The sequence below is a fragment of the Aspergillus affinis genome, assembly GCF_023601865.1.
Source record: "Aspergillus affinis strain CMG 70 chromosome Unknown NODE_35_length_286873_cov_86_307686, whole genome shotgun sequence".
In the NCBI taxonomy this organism is placed as follows: Eukaryota; Fungi; Ascomycota; class Eurotiomycetes; order Eurotiales; family Aspergillaceae; genus Aspergillus; species Aspergillus affinis.
In genome coordinates this window covers 140,197-154,090 of record NW_026515816.1, presented here as the reverse complement: position 1 = coordinate 154,090, position 13,894 = coordinate 140,197, and the positions used below count along the sequence as shown (strand labels likewise).

Sequence of the window (13,894 nt, the reverse complement as noted above, 5' to 3'; positions counted from 1 at the left end):
GCAGTCGAAATCAAAGATACTCACACGCACAAAGGAAATGGGCGGGCCTATCCCTCTCTTAACAAAAGCAGCTTGAAAGCGTCCACCGCCCTCCAAATGTTCGCAGAGCTGGGGAAAGGGAAGTATACGAGTAAACTATATTGATTCGTTCGATATTGACCAAAGTTCGGTTGTCCGTTTCAGGAATCATTCGTTGATTCCAGTTGAGTCCTCTCTTTTTTCTTTTGTTGCAAACCATCCGAGTAGTTCTCTATTAAGTTCGTTCAGGCACCAGCCATTCTTTGACGGTGTAGACGTCTGCCATGGATGGGTAGCTTGTCTATTCTCGTTCATCTGAAAAGGCGTAGAGTAGGGCCCACGAAAGCGATAATCAAGAATGCATGAGACTTAGTGGTGCTAGTACGAGGGTCATTCTTTGAGTGACCAGCGAAAATAAAGTCGTATTGTTGAATAGACCCTTTCTTCTCCCTGTTTGAATGAAAGAAGACATTCGATCGATCTTGAAACTGACAATCACACCCGAAGCATCGATCAAAGAAAGGATATGAGTAAACCAGGATCAGGGGGGAGTGGAGCAAGAACTCTCGAGGTCACGAGTCCCACGTCCAGTCGTTCATACCATGACGTATCTGGAACTGTGTGAGAAATAATTATTGAAAGAATGCCCAAGAGAGATCATGGGGATTCCTCAGCTCTTTGCACCAAAGAAATGCTAGGTAAATTCGAAAGAGAGAGAGAGAGAGAGAAAAAGAAGTAAGAAGTAAAATAAGGAAACGAAATAGGTACCATGTATGAGCAGCTGTGCAGGGGAATAAGAATGTTATGTCGCTTTCTTCATGTGCCGACTTTCACCTATGCACAAGACGATATGATATGTATGCAGCCAGAATAGAAACCACGCGAAAACAAAAGAAAAATGAGCTCGATATATCCTTGCCTTGATCAGAACGCCACGCTTTCCTCCTTTCTGAACCTGCCATCCCATCATGCCCCTCAATCCATCATAACGTGGAGATCCAAACCAGGGCCTAGAGGCGGAAAGAAAAAAGAATCAAAAGATAGAAAAAGAAGAAAGAGATGTCAAACACAGAGGGGAAACAAACAAACAAAAGAGAGATAAAAAAAACTAATATGCTTGTTGTGGCGGGACCATTCCCCCGTACGCTCCGGCCATCTGTTGCTGTTGCTGTTGCTGCTGTTGCTGCTGCAACTGAGCCTGTAGCTGAGGTAGGTCGTGGAACCACGGGTGCTGTAGGGCATCGTGCGCGCTGATTCGCATCTCGGGCCGCAGTTGCAGCATCCGGTTCAGCAGATCAAGCCCCAAGGGATCGATCTGCGGCAGAATAATGCCCAGGTCCTGCGTAGCATAGACGTGGAAATTCGGCTTATACTCCGGAAGCTGAGAGATGCCCGGCCACGAGCGCTCCGAGGGCGTGCCCATCAGCCGGAAGATCTTCTGCAACTGATCCTCGTTCGTGGTTCCCGGGAATAACGGACGGCTGGTGTACAGTTCTGCCATGATACACCCGGCAGACCAGATGTCAATGCTTGTGTTGTATGTCCTGCTGCCCAAGAGGACATCCGGGGCCCGATACCATAGAGTCACCACCTCATTGGAGAATGTGTTCACCGGAATGCCAAACGCGCGAGCAAGACCGAAGTCTCCTAGTTTAAGCTGCCCCTTCTTATTGATCAAGAGGTTCTGCGGCTTGAGGTCACGATGAAGCACTCGGTTCTCATGACAGAAGGCGATTCCCTTCAGCAGCTGGTGCATGAACGATTTGATGGTTGCCTGGTCCATGCTGCCCCGGTCGTTGCGGGTGTCCATGTACTTCTTCAGATCCTTGTCCATATATTCGAAGACCAGCATGAGCTTGTTTTCCGTGTGGATCACATCGTAGAGCGAAACGATACTCTCGTGTTTGAGCTCTTTCATCAACGAGATCTCCCGGATAGCGGTCGACGGCGTCCCTTCTTCGGAATCGAGATGGATTTCTTTCAGGGCCACTAATTCTCCGGTTTGGCGATTTCGACCTTTAAACACCTATAGTGACAAACCAATATAGTCAGAGGCTGGCGGAGAAGCGTAAATGGGTGTCAGCATGATAAGGTCAACGTACAGTAGCATAAGTTCCTTCTCCGAGCTAGAAAGAAACACCATACGCAGCAGACGTTAGCTTCTCTCTCTTTCTCTCTGTCTCTCTCTTTCAGTCTCTCACCCGGTGGATCACTAGATCGCACACGCGGAGTCGGAGATAACGCACCTTTTCCAGCTGCTGGAACGAGCTGGGTTGCTGAGCCTTGTCCATGGTCGACGAAGCGCCGGGCGAGGCAGGCGAGGGTTTGGGACGAGGATGAGAGAACAGGAAGGATTTGGGGGAAACGAGGGATGAGACAATGTCGCGATAGGCGGAGGTGGTTTGCTGCAAGTGAGGATCCCTCGGGGTTCTTAAGCTGCTGCGACTGTCCATGTCAAGTCGGCGCTGATCGGTGCTGAGTGCGAGCCCCGCGGCATTTCCTGCGTGCTGACTTCTTCCCTCATACCGCCCGGTAACTGCTGTACGCCTCAGGACTCAGGCAGACAGGCAGACAGGCAGGCAATACATACGTGACCATACGAATCATACCGGCTGTACGGTAAGGTTCCACCCCCGCGCTTAAGGCCCACCAATGCCCGGTCGTTCTTCGGCCACGGCGTCTACCTTGCATATCGGTTTGGTTTCTAGATTTACATAGGAATAGGTAAAGGTACTTGGGTACTACAGGTAGGTACCTGGTAGGTCGGTCTATAATTAGAAGGTAACATGGGAGTGGTATATCGTAGCTAATCAACCATGCAGCCTGTATCATCCCTAAATTACTTCTGTATGCAGGTATATTCTAAAGAAAAAGTATCTATCTACCTAGGTAGTATGTACCTTGTAGAAGCGCCCAAGGGATGGCAGCTGAGACGCGACGGAGGGCAACACCGATTCCGAACTGAGGCTACAGCGGATGTAGGTGGATCCGACCGGATGGTCTTGCTCTCCTGTCCCAAAGAGCACGGACTCATTCCGCACTCCCCCGAGGTTGATGATCCCGATGGGCATGCCTCTCCGATACGCCCTTTCCACCAGCCGCCACGCCGAAAAGGTGGCGAGGCTACTGCCGAGAACAAGCAGCCGACCAGCATCGTCGATTGCTTCTTCTGCAGCCGCCTTCACCGCCGGATTGATGTTTTCTCCGAACATGATCACCGCCGGCTTGAGGATCCCGGCGGTGGACGAGGGTAGCCAAGCGCCGTCGCTTTCGACATCCACTCTGCCCGCGGTTCCATCTGCAAGTATCGGCGGTTTCTCTAGACAGGTTGGGCAGGATGGATACCTGAAAGTGGAATAGGGGGCTTCGGCTAAGTCCACGTCACCGTCCGGATTGAGCTTCAGGCCTCTGCGTCGTCTTTCTTCCGGGTTGTCCGTGTCGAGTGCCCCGGTGTCGACCATCCGTGCCAGAAGCTCCGCCCAAGCAGGGTTGAGCTTCTGCAGCGACTCTTGAAACTGGGCACGGGGGAACTGGTTCCGGCAGCTCGTGCAAATCACCGACCTCAAGTAGCCATGGAGTTCCACCGTGGCGAGGTCTGGATGAGCCGCCGAATGAAAGGAATCGACGTTCTGCGTGACGACGGAACTGACATAACCTTTGGCGCTTAGGTCTCGAATAGCCCAGTGTGTTGAGTTCGGCTTTGCTTTTACAAGGCCTGGCCACCCGACGAAGCTCCGGGCCCAGTACCTCTTGCGAGATTCATGCCGCGTCACGAACTCATGGAAGTAGATTGGTCGATAGGTTCGATTTGTAATGTAGGTGCCGTTTTCGCCCCGATAGTCGGAAAGGCCAGAAGCCACCGATATTCCCGCACCAGTCAACAGCACCGCCTGCGAATGTCTTCCCACATCAACCCCGCGGAGATATGGCGACGGCGGTGCGGCGAAGAAGGAAAAGAGAGCATCAATGGCCCCGGAGACGGTGCGCGCGGACGGAGGAACGATAATCGGCGGAGGCAACGGGCCGGTGAACGGAATGCGAATTGATGGCGTCGCCATTGAAGACGCATAGTCGAAAGGCGTCTACCTGAACTCTAGAATAAAGTAGGATCGAGAGAGGAGTAAATCTTGGTCGGGGGGTGAGATCATCGATAGTTGACTTATGATAGATGACTAATCTTTCTTATCACATGATGTGTTGGCAGGGGACAAGCGGACAGGGAAGGCCTGTCAAGTACTGGCTTTGTACGGAGTAGAGAGAATGGTCAGGTCGTATACTTCTGCTGCATGGTCAGCCACCTATATCGCCCATTGAAAGAAAAGGAGAGCAGACGAGTGGTGTCGATCGTTTCATCTGGACTTCCCCGGACTCCGGCACGTGACCGCGGGAGGCTCCTGCACGTCATTGTTCGAACCTTTTTTGAGTTGCCTTTTTGTCCTCTCAGTCATAAATCTCGCAAGAGTTAGAATATCGAATTGGGGACATCATTCTCAATTCGTGAGTTAGTTCACACAGGCCATGTTCCCCTCCCAGATCGTGAATTTAGATTTAGACGCATTGAGCGGGATTTGTGGGTAGGTGCACACTACAACCAACCACCTTACTTGCCCTAGTACCCTCTCTTTCCCTGCTGCGGGCTGTCGATGAATCTATCCTTGCTAATGATGAAACAGTTCTATATCAATTGCTTGCTGGGTCGTTGTTTTCTCTCCTCAGATCATTGAAAACTTCCGTCGCGGGTCCGCAGATGGCTTGTCACTTCTCTTCCTCGTTGTCTGGCTCGCTGGCGATGTATTCAACATTCTGGGAGCCGTGCTGCAAGGCGTCCTGCCGACAATGATCATTCTTGCTGTGTACTACACGTTAGCGGATATCGTACTGCTAGGACAGTGCTTCTACTACCGAGGCTTTACCCTGAAGGACGAGCTATCCCAGCCTCCCTCTGCTGCGCAGGGTGACGCCGAGAATGCAGCCCCGGCATCGGAGCGAACGGCTCTCCTTTCCTCGAAGCCCAACGACTCCTCCTATGAATCAAATGGGGTCCAGGACCAGTATAGCTATTCTTCGTCCACTGCCGTACCACCCACCCTATCTGATCATAGAAGACACTCGGCGACGTCTTCCACGTTCCGAGACATCCTCCATCCCTCGGTCGATGGGACCCATCTGTCTCCAGCAACCCCGTTCATCGAGCCTTCTTCGAAGCAGACGGCATCTGCACGCCATGTATCCGCTATTCAATCCATTCTCTTCAACTTCTCTGCTATCCTGCTGGTCTGTGCGGCCGGTATACTTGGCTGGTATGTCAGCCCGGGGTCCTCCAAGAACAAGGGCGAAGAACAGCCGCCGGATGATAATTCCCTGTCGTTCGACACGTTGGGCCAAGTCTTTGGCTACTTCTGTGCCGTTCTCTATCTGGGCTCGCGATTGCCGCAGATCCTCCTGAATTACCGGCGCAAGTCCACCGAAGGCGTCTCCCTTCTCTTTTTCCTGTTCGCCTGTATCGGAAATCTGACCTACGTCCTTTCCATTCTCGCTTACTCCCCAGCCTGTCATGGTGGCTCACCGGAACAGACTAACCGGTGTCTTCCAGGGGAAGCCTCGGCGTTATATGGCTGGTATATTCTCGTGAACTTGTCGTGGCTGATCGGCAGCCTGGGAACCCTGTTCCTCGACATGTGCATTTTTGTGCAGTTCTTCCTGTATCAGGATTCTGGATACAGTGAGATTCAACCCACGAGTCAGGATAATGTGGCAGAGTAACCGTCATGTGCCCTTGGCTTATTAAAAGAAACCCCATTGTTCAGAGGAAGCGACAGGGCCATAAACCGTGAGACAATGCTTTCTTTATCTAGAACAGATGGGTTGATCTAACTTGGAGCTAAAATTGGCCAACTTAAAATCCAGCATTTAAAAGCGTGCTCTTGAGATTTGAAATTACTTTGCTCTGTGAGATGACAACACGTAAATGTGACAGAGAGAGGAGAGGATTGAACTGAAATAGAAACCCTTTTGGTTTCCCTTGACCTGCCTCATTTGAAAGCGGCGAAGGGAATCGACCATATGCAACACCCGCTAGAAAAACAACGATGACCCCGTAAAGCTAACTCCGGTAATGTTTTGAGCCGACTGTTTTAAGCGTCGGCTCCAAGTCAAGACAGTTCAATCACTGGGAGGCCGAGCCTCGACTTTGCCTTGGCTGACTTCATTCCAGTTGGTGCTCAGAGAAGTTCCCTGGCTTTCAGTGTAACTCTTGATCATGGCACGGCGGGTTTCCGGATCGGCACCCGCGTATAGCTTCTTGAAGAAAGAGTCGACCGGATCGCCACCTTCGTAGTCCGAGTCACCACCGTCCGATTCATTACCTGCCTGATCGTTCTTGGAGTCGGCTGCTCCATCGCCCGTCGCCGTTTTCTTCTTGCCCTTGTCCCCGGACTTGGTCTTCTTTTCCGTTAGTGTGGATGCCAGCTTGTCCCAGTCTTTCGGTCCATTGCGAGATGACGAAGGATAGGTCGGCGCGGCGCTACTTGATGGCGCAGAGCTCACAGGGGCTTGCCGATCGGCTAGCTTAACGTCCGTAGACGTGGCTTCCAAAGCACTCCATTTCTGGCCCGGCGTCTGTTTGCGCAACGAGAGTTCGATCTTGGTGGACATTACGGAGACCTTAGATGCGGCAGCGTCGATAGTGGCAAACAATGGATCGAGAGTAAAGTCATAGTCAGCGCCAGAGGGAAGAGGGAACCCAACGGTAACCTGAAATTGCACCGATTAGTATCTAGAATCTCGGTGAAACAGCGAGAGTGTATTGGGAAACATACCGAGTCGCTTGCGAGCTGAACACTCGCTTTGTCCTTGGGTACGCCCTTCACGTACAGGGTCACGACCACTGACTCGTTAGACTGATACCACTCATGCCTAACCTTTTCAACCGAAGCAGCGGCTGGAACACTCGAAGGTACCGGCTTGCTCTCCAATGCGGAAGAAGCAGCTCCCTCATCGATGGAGCTCTGGTGCTTCTCCAGTGCCAGAATACTGTTGTCTCCTGTTTTTCCCGACTTGAAAGCCTCCAGCTGCTGCTTGAGTTCTTTCTCGCTAGGACTTTTAATACCCGTGGGATACTCGGCGACCGTCACAGCAGCTTTCTCGTCCCCCTCGGCCAGCTTGTTAAGCTGGCTCTTCACCTTCAGCGTCCAGATGGGCAGCTCCTGCTGGTATCCATTCTTGGCCGACCCAGCCATAGCATTCTTCACTTTCTCCGATTTGTCCTCACCCTCATCCCCCGCACCGGTCTTTTCCTGAATAGACCCGAACACGAACGCGGCATCCCCGTACCGTCCCAGTTGGTATAATGCGACACCTCGTCTCATCTGAGCAGCCATGATAAGCTCGCGTTTTCCACGCTCCCGCGCAAGCGTCACAGCGACCTCGGCATCATGTAAAGCGGCCGGAAAGTTGGGGCCACCGTCCGCGGGCTTCAGTCGACCGAAAGCGGTGGATCGTTTGATGTAGTAGGGCGGGGCACGAGGAAGCTCAATTAGCGCCTGGGTAAAGTATCGAATTGCACTGGGAAAGTCAGAGTTGGCGAGCGCCTTGTCTCCTAGCGACGCCGAATTCATTTTGTCGGATTGTAGTATGAAGCTACAAATGACTCCGCACGGGGCTCAATCTATAAAATCAAGTAGAGTTGTGACAGCGAAAGTGCGACAGATACCAAGTTCCAAGATGTCAGGGAAGCCAAACAGGAGAGAGGGAGTCCAGTAGGTAGATGAAGGAACTCTGTCTAACACCGCCGCAACGCCGATTCCGAAATGTTGATTCCATCGCTTTCGATTGGGAAACTGCGGGGATGCTGGCCCCGGTTCACCGCCCACGTGCCCATCTACCTCGACCATCGTGAAAATATAGGGAGAGTTCATTGCCTCTTAATCGGCGCCCACAATCGTAATACTCATGATATTGCAAAAGTGAAAGCAGGAAGAGATACCTGGGCACATTGTTCGCTAGGGTTTCAAATTTCAAACCCCTTTTTTGTTATCTAATGTTGGGAGAGGCGTACATCTGTTGTGGCCCATACAATTTCTGTTATCTTTGGTTTCGACCACGCGCAGATGGTCATGTGAAATCTGTGGTTTTTTAAAGTTTTGGTCACCTGATCGACTCCCCCCGGTAAGGCAGGCACCCAGGCATCCACTCTCAACTAGAAATATCTAGCTACATACATAGCTTTTCGCAGACAAGGAGATGATGCGGTTAGTTATGGTCGAAGGAATTAGTACACCAGGGTGTCATGTCATTGATAAATTAAAGATACATATACATACATGCAGAGACCCGAGTCCCTGCAAATCGTCCAGTTCTTATAGCGTAGCAGTCATCCTTCACAAGAGTTCTTCATTGCCGAACTTGCGACTGTAAAGCCCCAGTGCGCGAATAGGCCAGTAAAGTTTGTAGTTGGGGTAAGAGATCATGCTACAGCTCTGTTAGTTTTGAACTTTCGGGTTGCCGAATCAACCGCAAAAAAGGAAGCTCACCAGGATTGGTTGAAGACCCCCTCAATAGCTTCCTGCAGCCATTCCCCATTCGGCTGCTGCCGTGATATGAGCAGTTTCATAGCTTTCTGAAGCGGCTCTTTGTGCGGGTATCCCGCTTCCATCAGGGCCAGACATGACCACGCAGTTTGGGTGACTTGGGATTGCTCATGGTGGGTGTAGACGTGGTTTGCACAGCTGAGGTATGACTCCCCCCACCCTCCATCCTCCTTCTGCTTCGATAAGAGGAACTCACATCCTCGGCGGGAGTAGTCACTGGTCTCGTACGTCTCCCCAATACTCGCCAGACTTTCCAGGGCAAACATGGCAGCGTAGGTGAAACAGATACCCCAGGATCCGTACCAACTACCGTCGGGTCTTTGGACGCGCTTGATATACTGCACTGCCTTCTCCTTGGCCGCCTTGATATCGTCGGCGCGGTAATCAGGGTAGAACTTGCTGAACAATGAGAGTGCTGTTACAGAGGCGGTGGTGCACTCCGGGTGGTCGTAGCTGATCATAATGCCACCAAACACTTCGGCGGCATTCAGCCATTCAATCTTAGGAGATGCTCGTGTGACCTCGTACTCGGAGTATCCACCGGAAGGGTTCTGCATCAGCAGAAGGCAGTCGACGCTATCCTTCAGACGCTGCTCAGAGATCAGTTTCGGGTAATTATGAATTTCTTGGAGCTGGATAGTGGATCGTAAACCCTCAGCAGTGCAATCGCTAACATTGTAGCCTTGCGTCTTGTTGCTAAAGGGCCACGAGCCCTTGCAGTGTTGACGGTAGCACTTCTCTAGATCGGGAACATTCTCTTGGATTTGATGGTCCTCAAGGAATTCCAGGGCCTTGGTAAGCATTGGGCGCCATTTAGGGTCATCCGCAAACCCGGCAACAACTATGGCCTGCGTGATGAAGGCAGTGTCCCACACCTGGACGCCGTTGGTACCATTCGAGAGCAGACCCTCGTTCTTCATCCACATGTAGTCATGGAGGCGCTCTCGGTGGCGACGGACTGAGTAACTATCGGGTCCGTCGTGAATATAAGAAGCCACCATGTTCATGGGGTTGCTCACGGGACCGAGACCGGCAAAATCAGTGTTCTCGTCTTCCATGCGGATAAGTTCCCAAGTCCAGTCTTCTGCCCGGTTCACTAGTCCCGAGAATCGAAGGTAGGGGTTCCAAACATTGACGAGAAGTAAGTTTGCCATATTCAGAAGCCAGGTTTTAGGGTAGTAGTTGTCGGCTTTGTGAATAGAATTGCGGTGGCTTCTGAAATCAATAGAGTCATATGGCTCTGTGTACAGCTCTTGTCGTAGCTGTTTAGTGAGGGGGTCTAAAGGATGACTGAATTTCTTGGACCAGAGATACGACATGGGCAGGAAAACCTGACGCATGTGAATCCACCATCGCCAGGGAGCAAACGGAACCCAATCGGGAAGAAGCCTGAGCAGGTTCATTAGTATGAGCTACGAGTTCATTATAGATGGAGACAATGGAGGAAAGGGAACATGACAAAGATAATGAATGAAAGAAGTATACTAATAAGGGAGGAGAGGTTGCCATACCAGATCTCGGGAGGGACGGGATTGACGCAGTCCCAATCCATGACACCAAGGATGCTCAGCCAAAACTTTGACCAGTGTGGGCTATAAATGGCGCCTCCGAACTGATGTAGCAGACCGCGCGCTTTGATCATTCGAGGATCGTCCTCGCTGGTGCCGATCAGGCGCAGAGCGACATAATTTAAGGAAGTGCCCAAGCAGGAGCTGTGGCCTTCAATGTGAAGGCCCCAACCGCCATCTTCCGGGTGTTGGCGAGCAAAGAGATATCTTTTGATCTCTGTCGCATATTCCGGGGGGATCGGCGTGTTGGTAACATACCAGGTGATGATGATTCCGGGAAGCAGAAACATCGGACCACCATACTCACAGGCCCAATTCCCTGGTGGGAGTTGGAGCTTGGAGAAGAACACTAGCCCATTCTCGGCGCATTGCAACGGAGTCTTGGGCGTTGGCAATGCCGGTAGGTTCTAGACATAGAGTGTTAGTTAGATTGACCAGAAGCAGTTCCAAGGAAGGGGGGTGGGTCTAGAAGAGAACACCCTACCAAAGGAAGGCCCAAAAAGTATTTGTCCGCGGTGGATTGAGGCCACTTTTCATTCTCTTCGTCTGATTCCAGATAGTGCCAGGTCTGACGGCCACGGTCATCCAGTAGACGCCATCTAGAATAGTCTGTTTTAGGGTCCCCGTTGGCATCAAGAGTCAGATGGCCTTGCGCGGCCGTTCTCCAAGGGGCAATGTGGTCGCCAGCCATATTTGAAACCTCAATTGACAAACAATTCTCCGTAGAGCAGACCAGTAATGAATCTTGCCTAGTGAGGTCCGTATCGGTGGGCGCCAGGTGACAAGGAAGAAGAGATTATTCCTGGCGAAGATGAATGCACGGTCTGGCCCCGCTTAGTCATCAGGGGCAGGCTGAAGGATAGTTAGTCAACTAAAGCGCATGTGAAGCCTCACTCTTCTCTCGATCAGCGCCAGGCGGGCGAAATCGACCTCGCTAGCTAGCGAGGTGACATCGTTCGCTCTAAGTCCCTTGCTGTCTTCCTTTTCTCCCGTCCACCCATGGCTCCCCTTCACCAGGGAGACCCGGCCCCCAAGGACCCAGTACAGAACTACATTGCTACAACCATTTCTGCGGTTCTTCAGGAGTTGTCGTCGCCAAATGGTCGACCAGCCATATCAATTAACCAAAAACCGCAAAAGAAGTCCTGCTATATCAATACTGTCACTGGTGCCCTAGAAACCGATGACTCGCAAACTCGTACTATCAATTACACCTGGCCCGGTAAAGATGCCCATGAGGCCTGGAAATTCAGTATACTATCTTGGTTCCAAGTTGCTCTTATAGACACTCAACGCTTCGATAGCTATTATATTTCGCATTCTCGCAGCCATCACCGAAGCGATTCACGCAGGCTTGATGATCTCGAAAAGGTTGGTGTTTCCCAGATCGGGGAGAGACCTGTCTACTGAGACCACGCCCAATGCTTTGACAGAGACATCTATTACAGTGACCCAGCGTGTTTCGGATCCCAGATAGTCGTCGACACCGTCATTGATGACCTGGCTCGTACAATTGGGGTGGATCGGGCGTCATTGAATGTGGTAATATATCATGTTCACGGCGAGCGTTTCACTAAGCCCAGTACTCACTACTACCAAAGGAGGCAGCAGCAAAAGGGCTTGTCACGGGTCCTTTTCAGCTCATCCCCAGAGCTCATATGATAATGGATGGCTGCGCATCTGACAAGGTCAATAACATTGGTCATTCTTGTACCTCGCACTGCTGAATGATTCATCTAGGATGCTTTGATTTCGAGGATAGCTGGTATAGACAGTATTGACACGTCAGGTGTCAAGTGGGTGCTAATTCTTGAGAAAGAGGTGAATTCCCTAATAAAATCCCTGGCCGGTAAATGCAGTTCTCAAAGCTGTCTAGGCTGTGTATCGCCGATTAGCCAGGAATCACTATCACACCAGAGCAGCAGCCGGAAAAGGGATTCTGATCACAGTAAGACGGACTTTAAACCACCCACTCTCACAGCAGTTATTGAACAAGTCCAAGGGAAAGGGCTACCCGGACTTATGCACGCGTCAATTTATCCGTAAGTTGTCAGAAAGTAGACGACTGTTGAACGACCCTCTACGCTTCTATGCCTTGGTTGACAGCGACCCCGACGGCATGGCTATCATGTCAACCTATAAATACGGCTCAATGGCGCATACACGAGACAATGCACAACTAAACATTCCTTGCCTGCGCTGGCTGGGGCTGCGCACGTCCGATGTCGCGGCAGGTGCCAGTCCACTGGGAGATGATGCGCTCATTCAACTGACGCCGAGGGACCGGAAAAGGAGTATCGCCATGCTCTCAAGCAATCCGGTGTGGGCAGCGGATGGGCCCGAGCTTGAATGGCGTGCAGAGTTACAGCAGATGCTTATGCTTAACCTGAAAGCTGAGCTGGAGATCCTTTATGACCGAGACGGTGGAATCGAAGAATGGATTGATCGGAAGATGGCCACCGCGGACCAATAGGTCAGAGTCCCGACAACGATACCAGGACTCGACACCATCCGTCTTCGTGGTGCGTAATTTATCAGTACCAGTTTACCTTAGCATTGAATGAAAATAAGCAGACAGAAACCCATCAGTGATTCTACCGGCATCAAGTTATCAGCAATGTAGACGAATCACCGAATGATTGAAAGCTTTAGGAACAAATGCATCACAAACGCCTATGCCGCATCAAAGCACCCAGACCAAAGCTATGCCACGCACCAGGCGATCAAAGCATATACAGAACGGGCGACCTATATACGGGAGAGGAATACTAGAAGGAAATCGAAGGTTTCGCTTCCCGCCCGAGTCTTACAATCCCAGGCCCTTGCGGACCTCATCGCGAACCTTGCGCTCATACTCGGTCCGTCGCTCTCTCCACATCTTCGCGGCCTCCACGTTGGCAGGGCTCTCGTCGTTCGGCTCGGCCAGCATGCTCATGACGGAAATGAGGATCTTCTCGACGCTCTGAATCGGCGACCATCGCTCCGAAGCGTGCTCATAATGGTTGGGATCATCGCCGGGAGGGTGCAGAATGGAGATACAGACGGTTCCGTTAGGGTACACTAGAAAGAGCCATCGTCAGTCAAGAAATGCCACTTTCCCTTCCTACCGGCGAAAATCAAAGAAACACTCACCGTTCGGGTGCCAGACGCCGCCCCCGACAAACTTCATCGTCGGCGGACTCAACGGATAATCCTTGGGGAATTTCAATTCGGCCGCAAACACCCCACCCTCGAAAGGCGTACCCTCGGGACCCTGGATGAGGGCTTCCCAATGGTACATGTCATCTTCGGTGACGGGACCAGCCGTGATGCCATCGGGGGGATTCGTCGAGAGGTTCTTGTATTCGTGGAATAGACGTTTCTGCGCGACCGACGACATTATGAGGATTGTATTCGTCCGGAGAGCCGATTTGAGGTGGTGATGGGAAAATAAAAAGGCCGGGGTAATCAATGGGTTGGTCGACTGGTCGGTGTGAAAGGAATTGAATCGGGGATCAATCGGAGGCGGAGTGAGGGTGGAGTAAAGATAAAGGATACTTGAGGGTGAGACTTAGGGGAGGGAGAAGTTGGAAGAGGAGGAAAATGAGGGTTGTTGCCACCGGAGGAAAAGCGGCGTTTGTCAGTCCCGCCGAGGGGGATCGGCCCGACGTCATTTGGGTCTAATACATACTAGGAGTAGGGAGTATACAGATCCCTATCAACCGGTATACTGAGTACATA

The 13,894-nt window shown here is 51.6% G+C and overlaps 6 protein-coding genes across 6 annotated transcripts; 2 read left to right on the top strand and 4 right to left on the bottom strand.

Annotated features, from left to right (window-relative positions):
- Positions 1 to 1,126: 1,126 nt before the first annotated feature.
- Positions 1,127 to 4,076, bottom strand: KD926_006591 (CMGC/CDK/CDK5 protein kinase; the record flags this gene model as incomplete). The annotated part of the gene is made up of 4 exons (XM_053099590.1): positions 1,127 to 2,044; positions 2,265 to 2,525; positions 2,609 to 2,698; positions 2,919 to 4,076. 4 exons carry the CDS (start codon positions 4,074 to 4,076, stop codon positions 1,127 to 1,129), a joined length of 2,427 nt encoding a protein of 808 aa, XP_052956674.1.
- Positions 4,077 to 4,536: 460 nt separating this feature from the next.
- On the top strand, positions 4,537 to 5,781 carry KD926_006590 (PQ-loop repeat-containing protein; the record flags this gene model as incomplete). The annotated part of the gene is made up of 2 exons (XM_053099589.1): positions 4,537 to 4,592; positions 4,692 to 5,781. 2 exons carry the CDS (start codon positions 4,537 to 4,539, stop codon positions 5,779 to 5,781), a joined length of 1,146 nt encoding a protein of 381 aa, XP_052956673.1.
- Positions 5,782 to 6,180: 399 nt separating this feature from the next.
- On the bottom strand, positions 6,181 to 7,634 carry KD926_006589 (co-chaperone SGT1; the record flags this gene model as incomplete). The annotated part of the gene is made up of 2 exons (XM_053099588.1): positions 6,181 to 6,771; positions 6,837 to 7,634. The coding sequence occupies 2 exons, from the start codon at positions 7,632 to 7,634 to the stop codon at positions 6,181 to 6,183; spliced, it is 1,389 nt and encodes a 462-aa protein (XP_052956672.1).
- Positions 7,635 to 8,396: 762 nt separating this feature from the next.
- On the bottom strand, positions 8,397 to 10,865 carry KD926_006588 (terpene cyclase/mutase family protein; the record flags this gene model as incomplete). The annotated part of the gene is made up of 4 exons (XM_053099586.1): positions 8,397 to 8,487; positions 8,550 to 9,995; positions 10,118 to 10,581; positions 10,659 to 10,865. The coding sequence occupies 4 exons, from the start codon at positions 10,863 to 10,865 to the stop codon at positions 8,397 to 8,399; spliced, it is 2,208 nt and encodes a 735-aa protein (XP_052956671.1).
- Positions 10,866 to 11,173: 308 nt separating this feature from the next.
- On the top strand, positions 11,174 to 12,647 carry KD926_006587 (putative meiosis-specific topoisomerase Spo11; the record flags this gene model as incomplete). Its single annotated transcript, XM_053099585.1, has 2 exons — positions 11,174 to 11,545; positions 12,156 to 12,647. 2 exons carry the CDS (start codon positions 11,174 to 11,176, stop codon positions 12,645 to 12,647), a joined length of 864 nt encoding a protein of 287 aa, XP_052956670.1.
- A 333-nt stretch (positions 12,648 to 12,980) lies between these two features.
- Positions 12,981 to 13,553, bottom strand: KD926_006586 (E2 ubiquitin-conjugating protein UBC7; the record flags this gene model as incomplete). Its single annotated transcript, XM_053099584.1, has 2 exons — positions 12,981 to 13,234; positions 13,307 to 13,553. 2 exons carry the CDS (start codon positions 13,551 to 13,553, stop codon positions 12,981 to 12,983), a joined length of 501 nt encoding a protein of 166 aa, XP_052956669.1.
- Between the last annotated feature and the right edge of the window lie 341 nt (positions 13,554 to 13,894).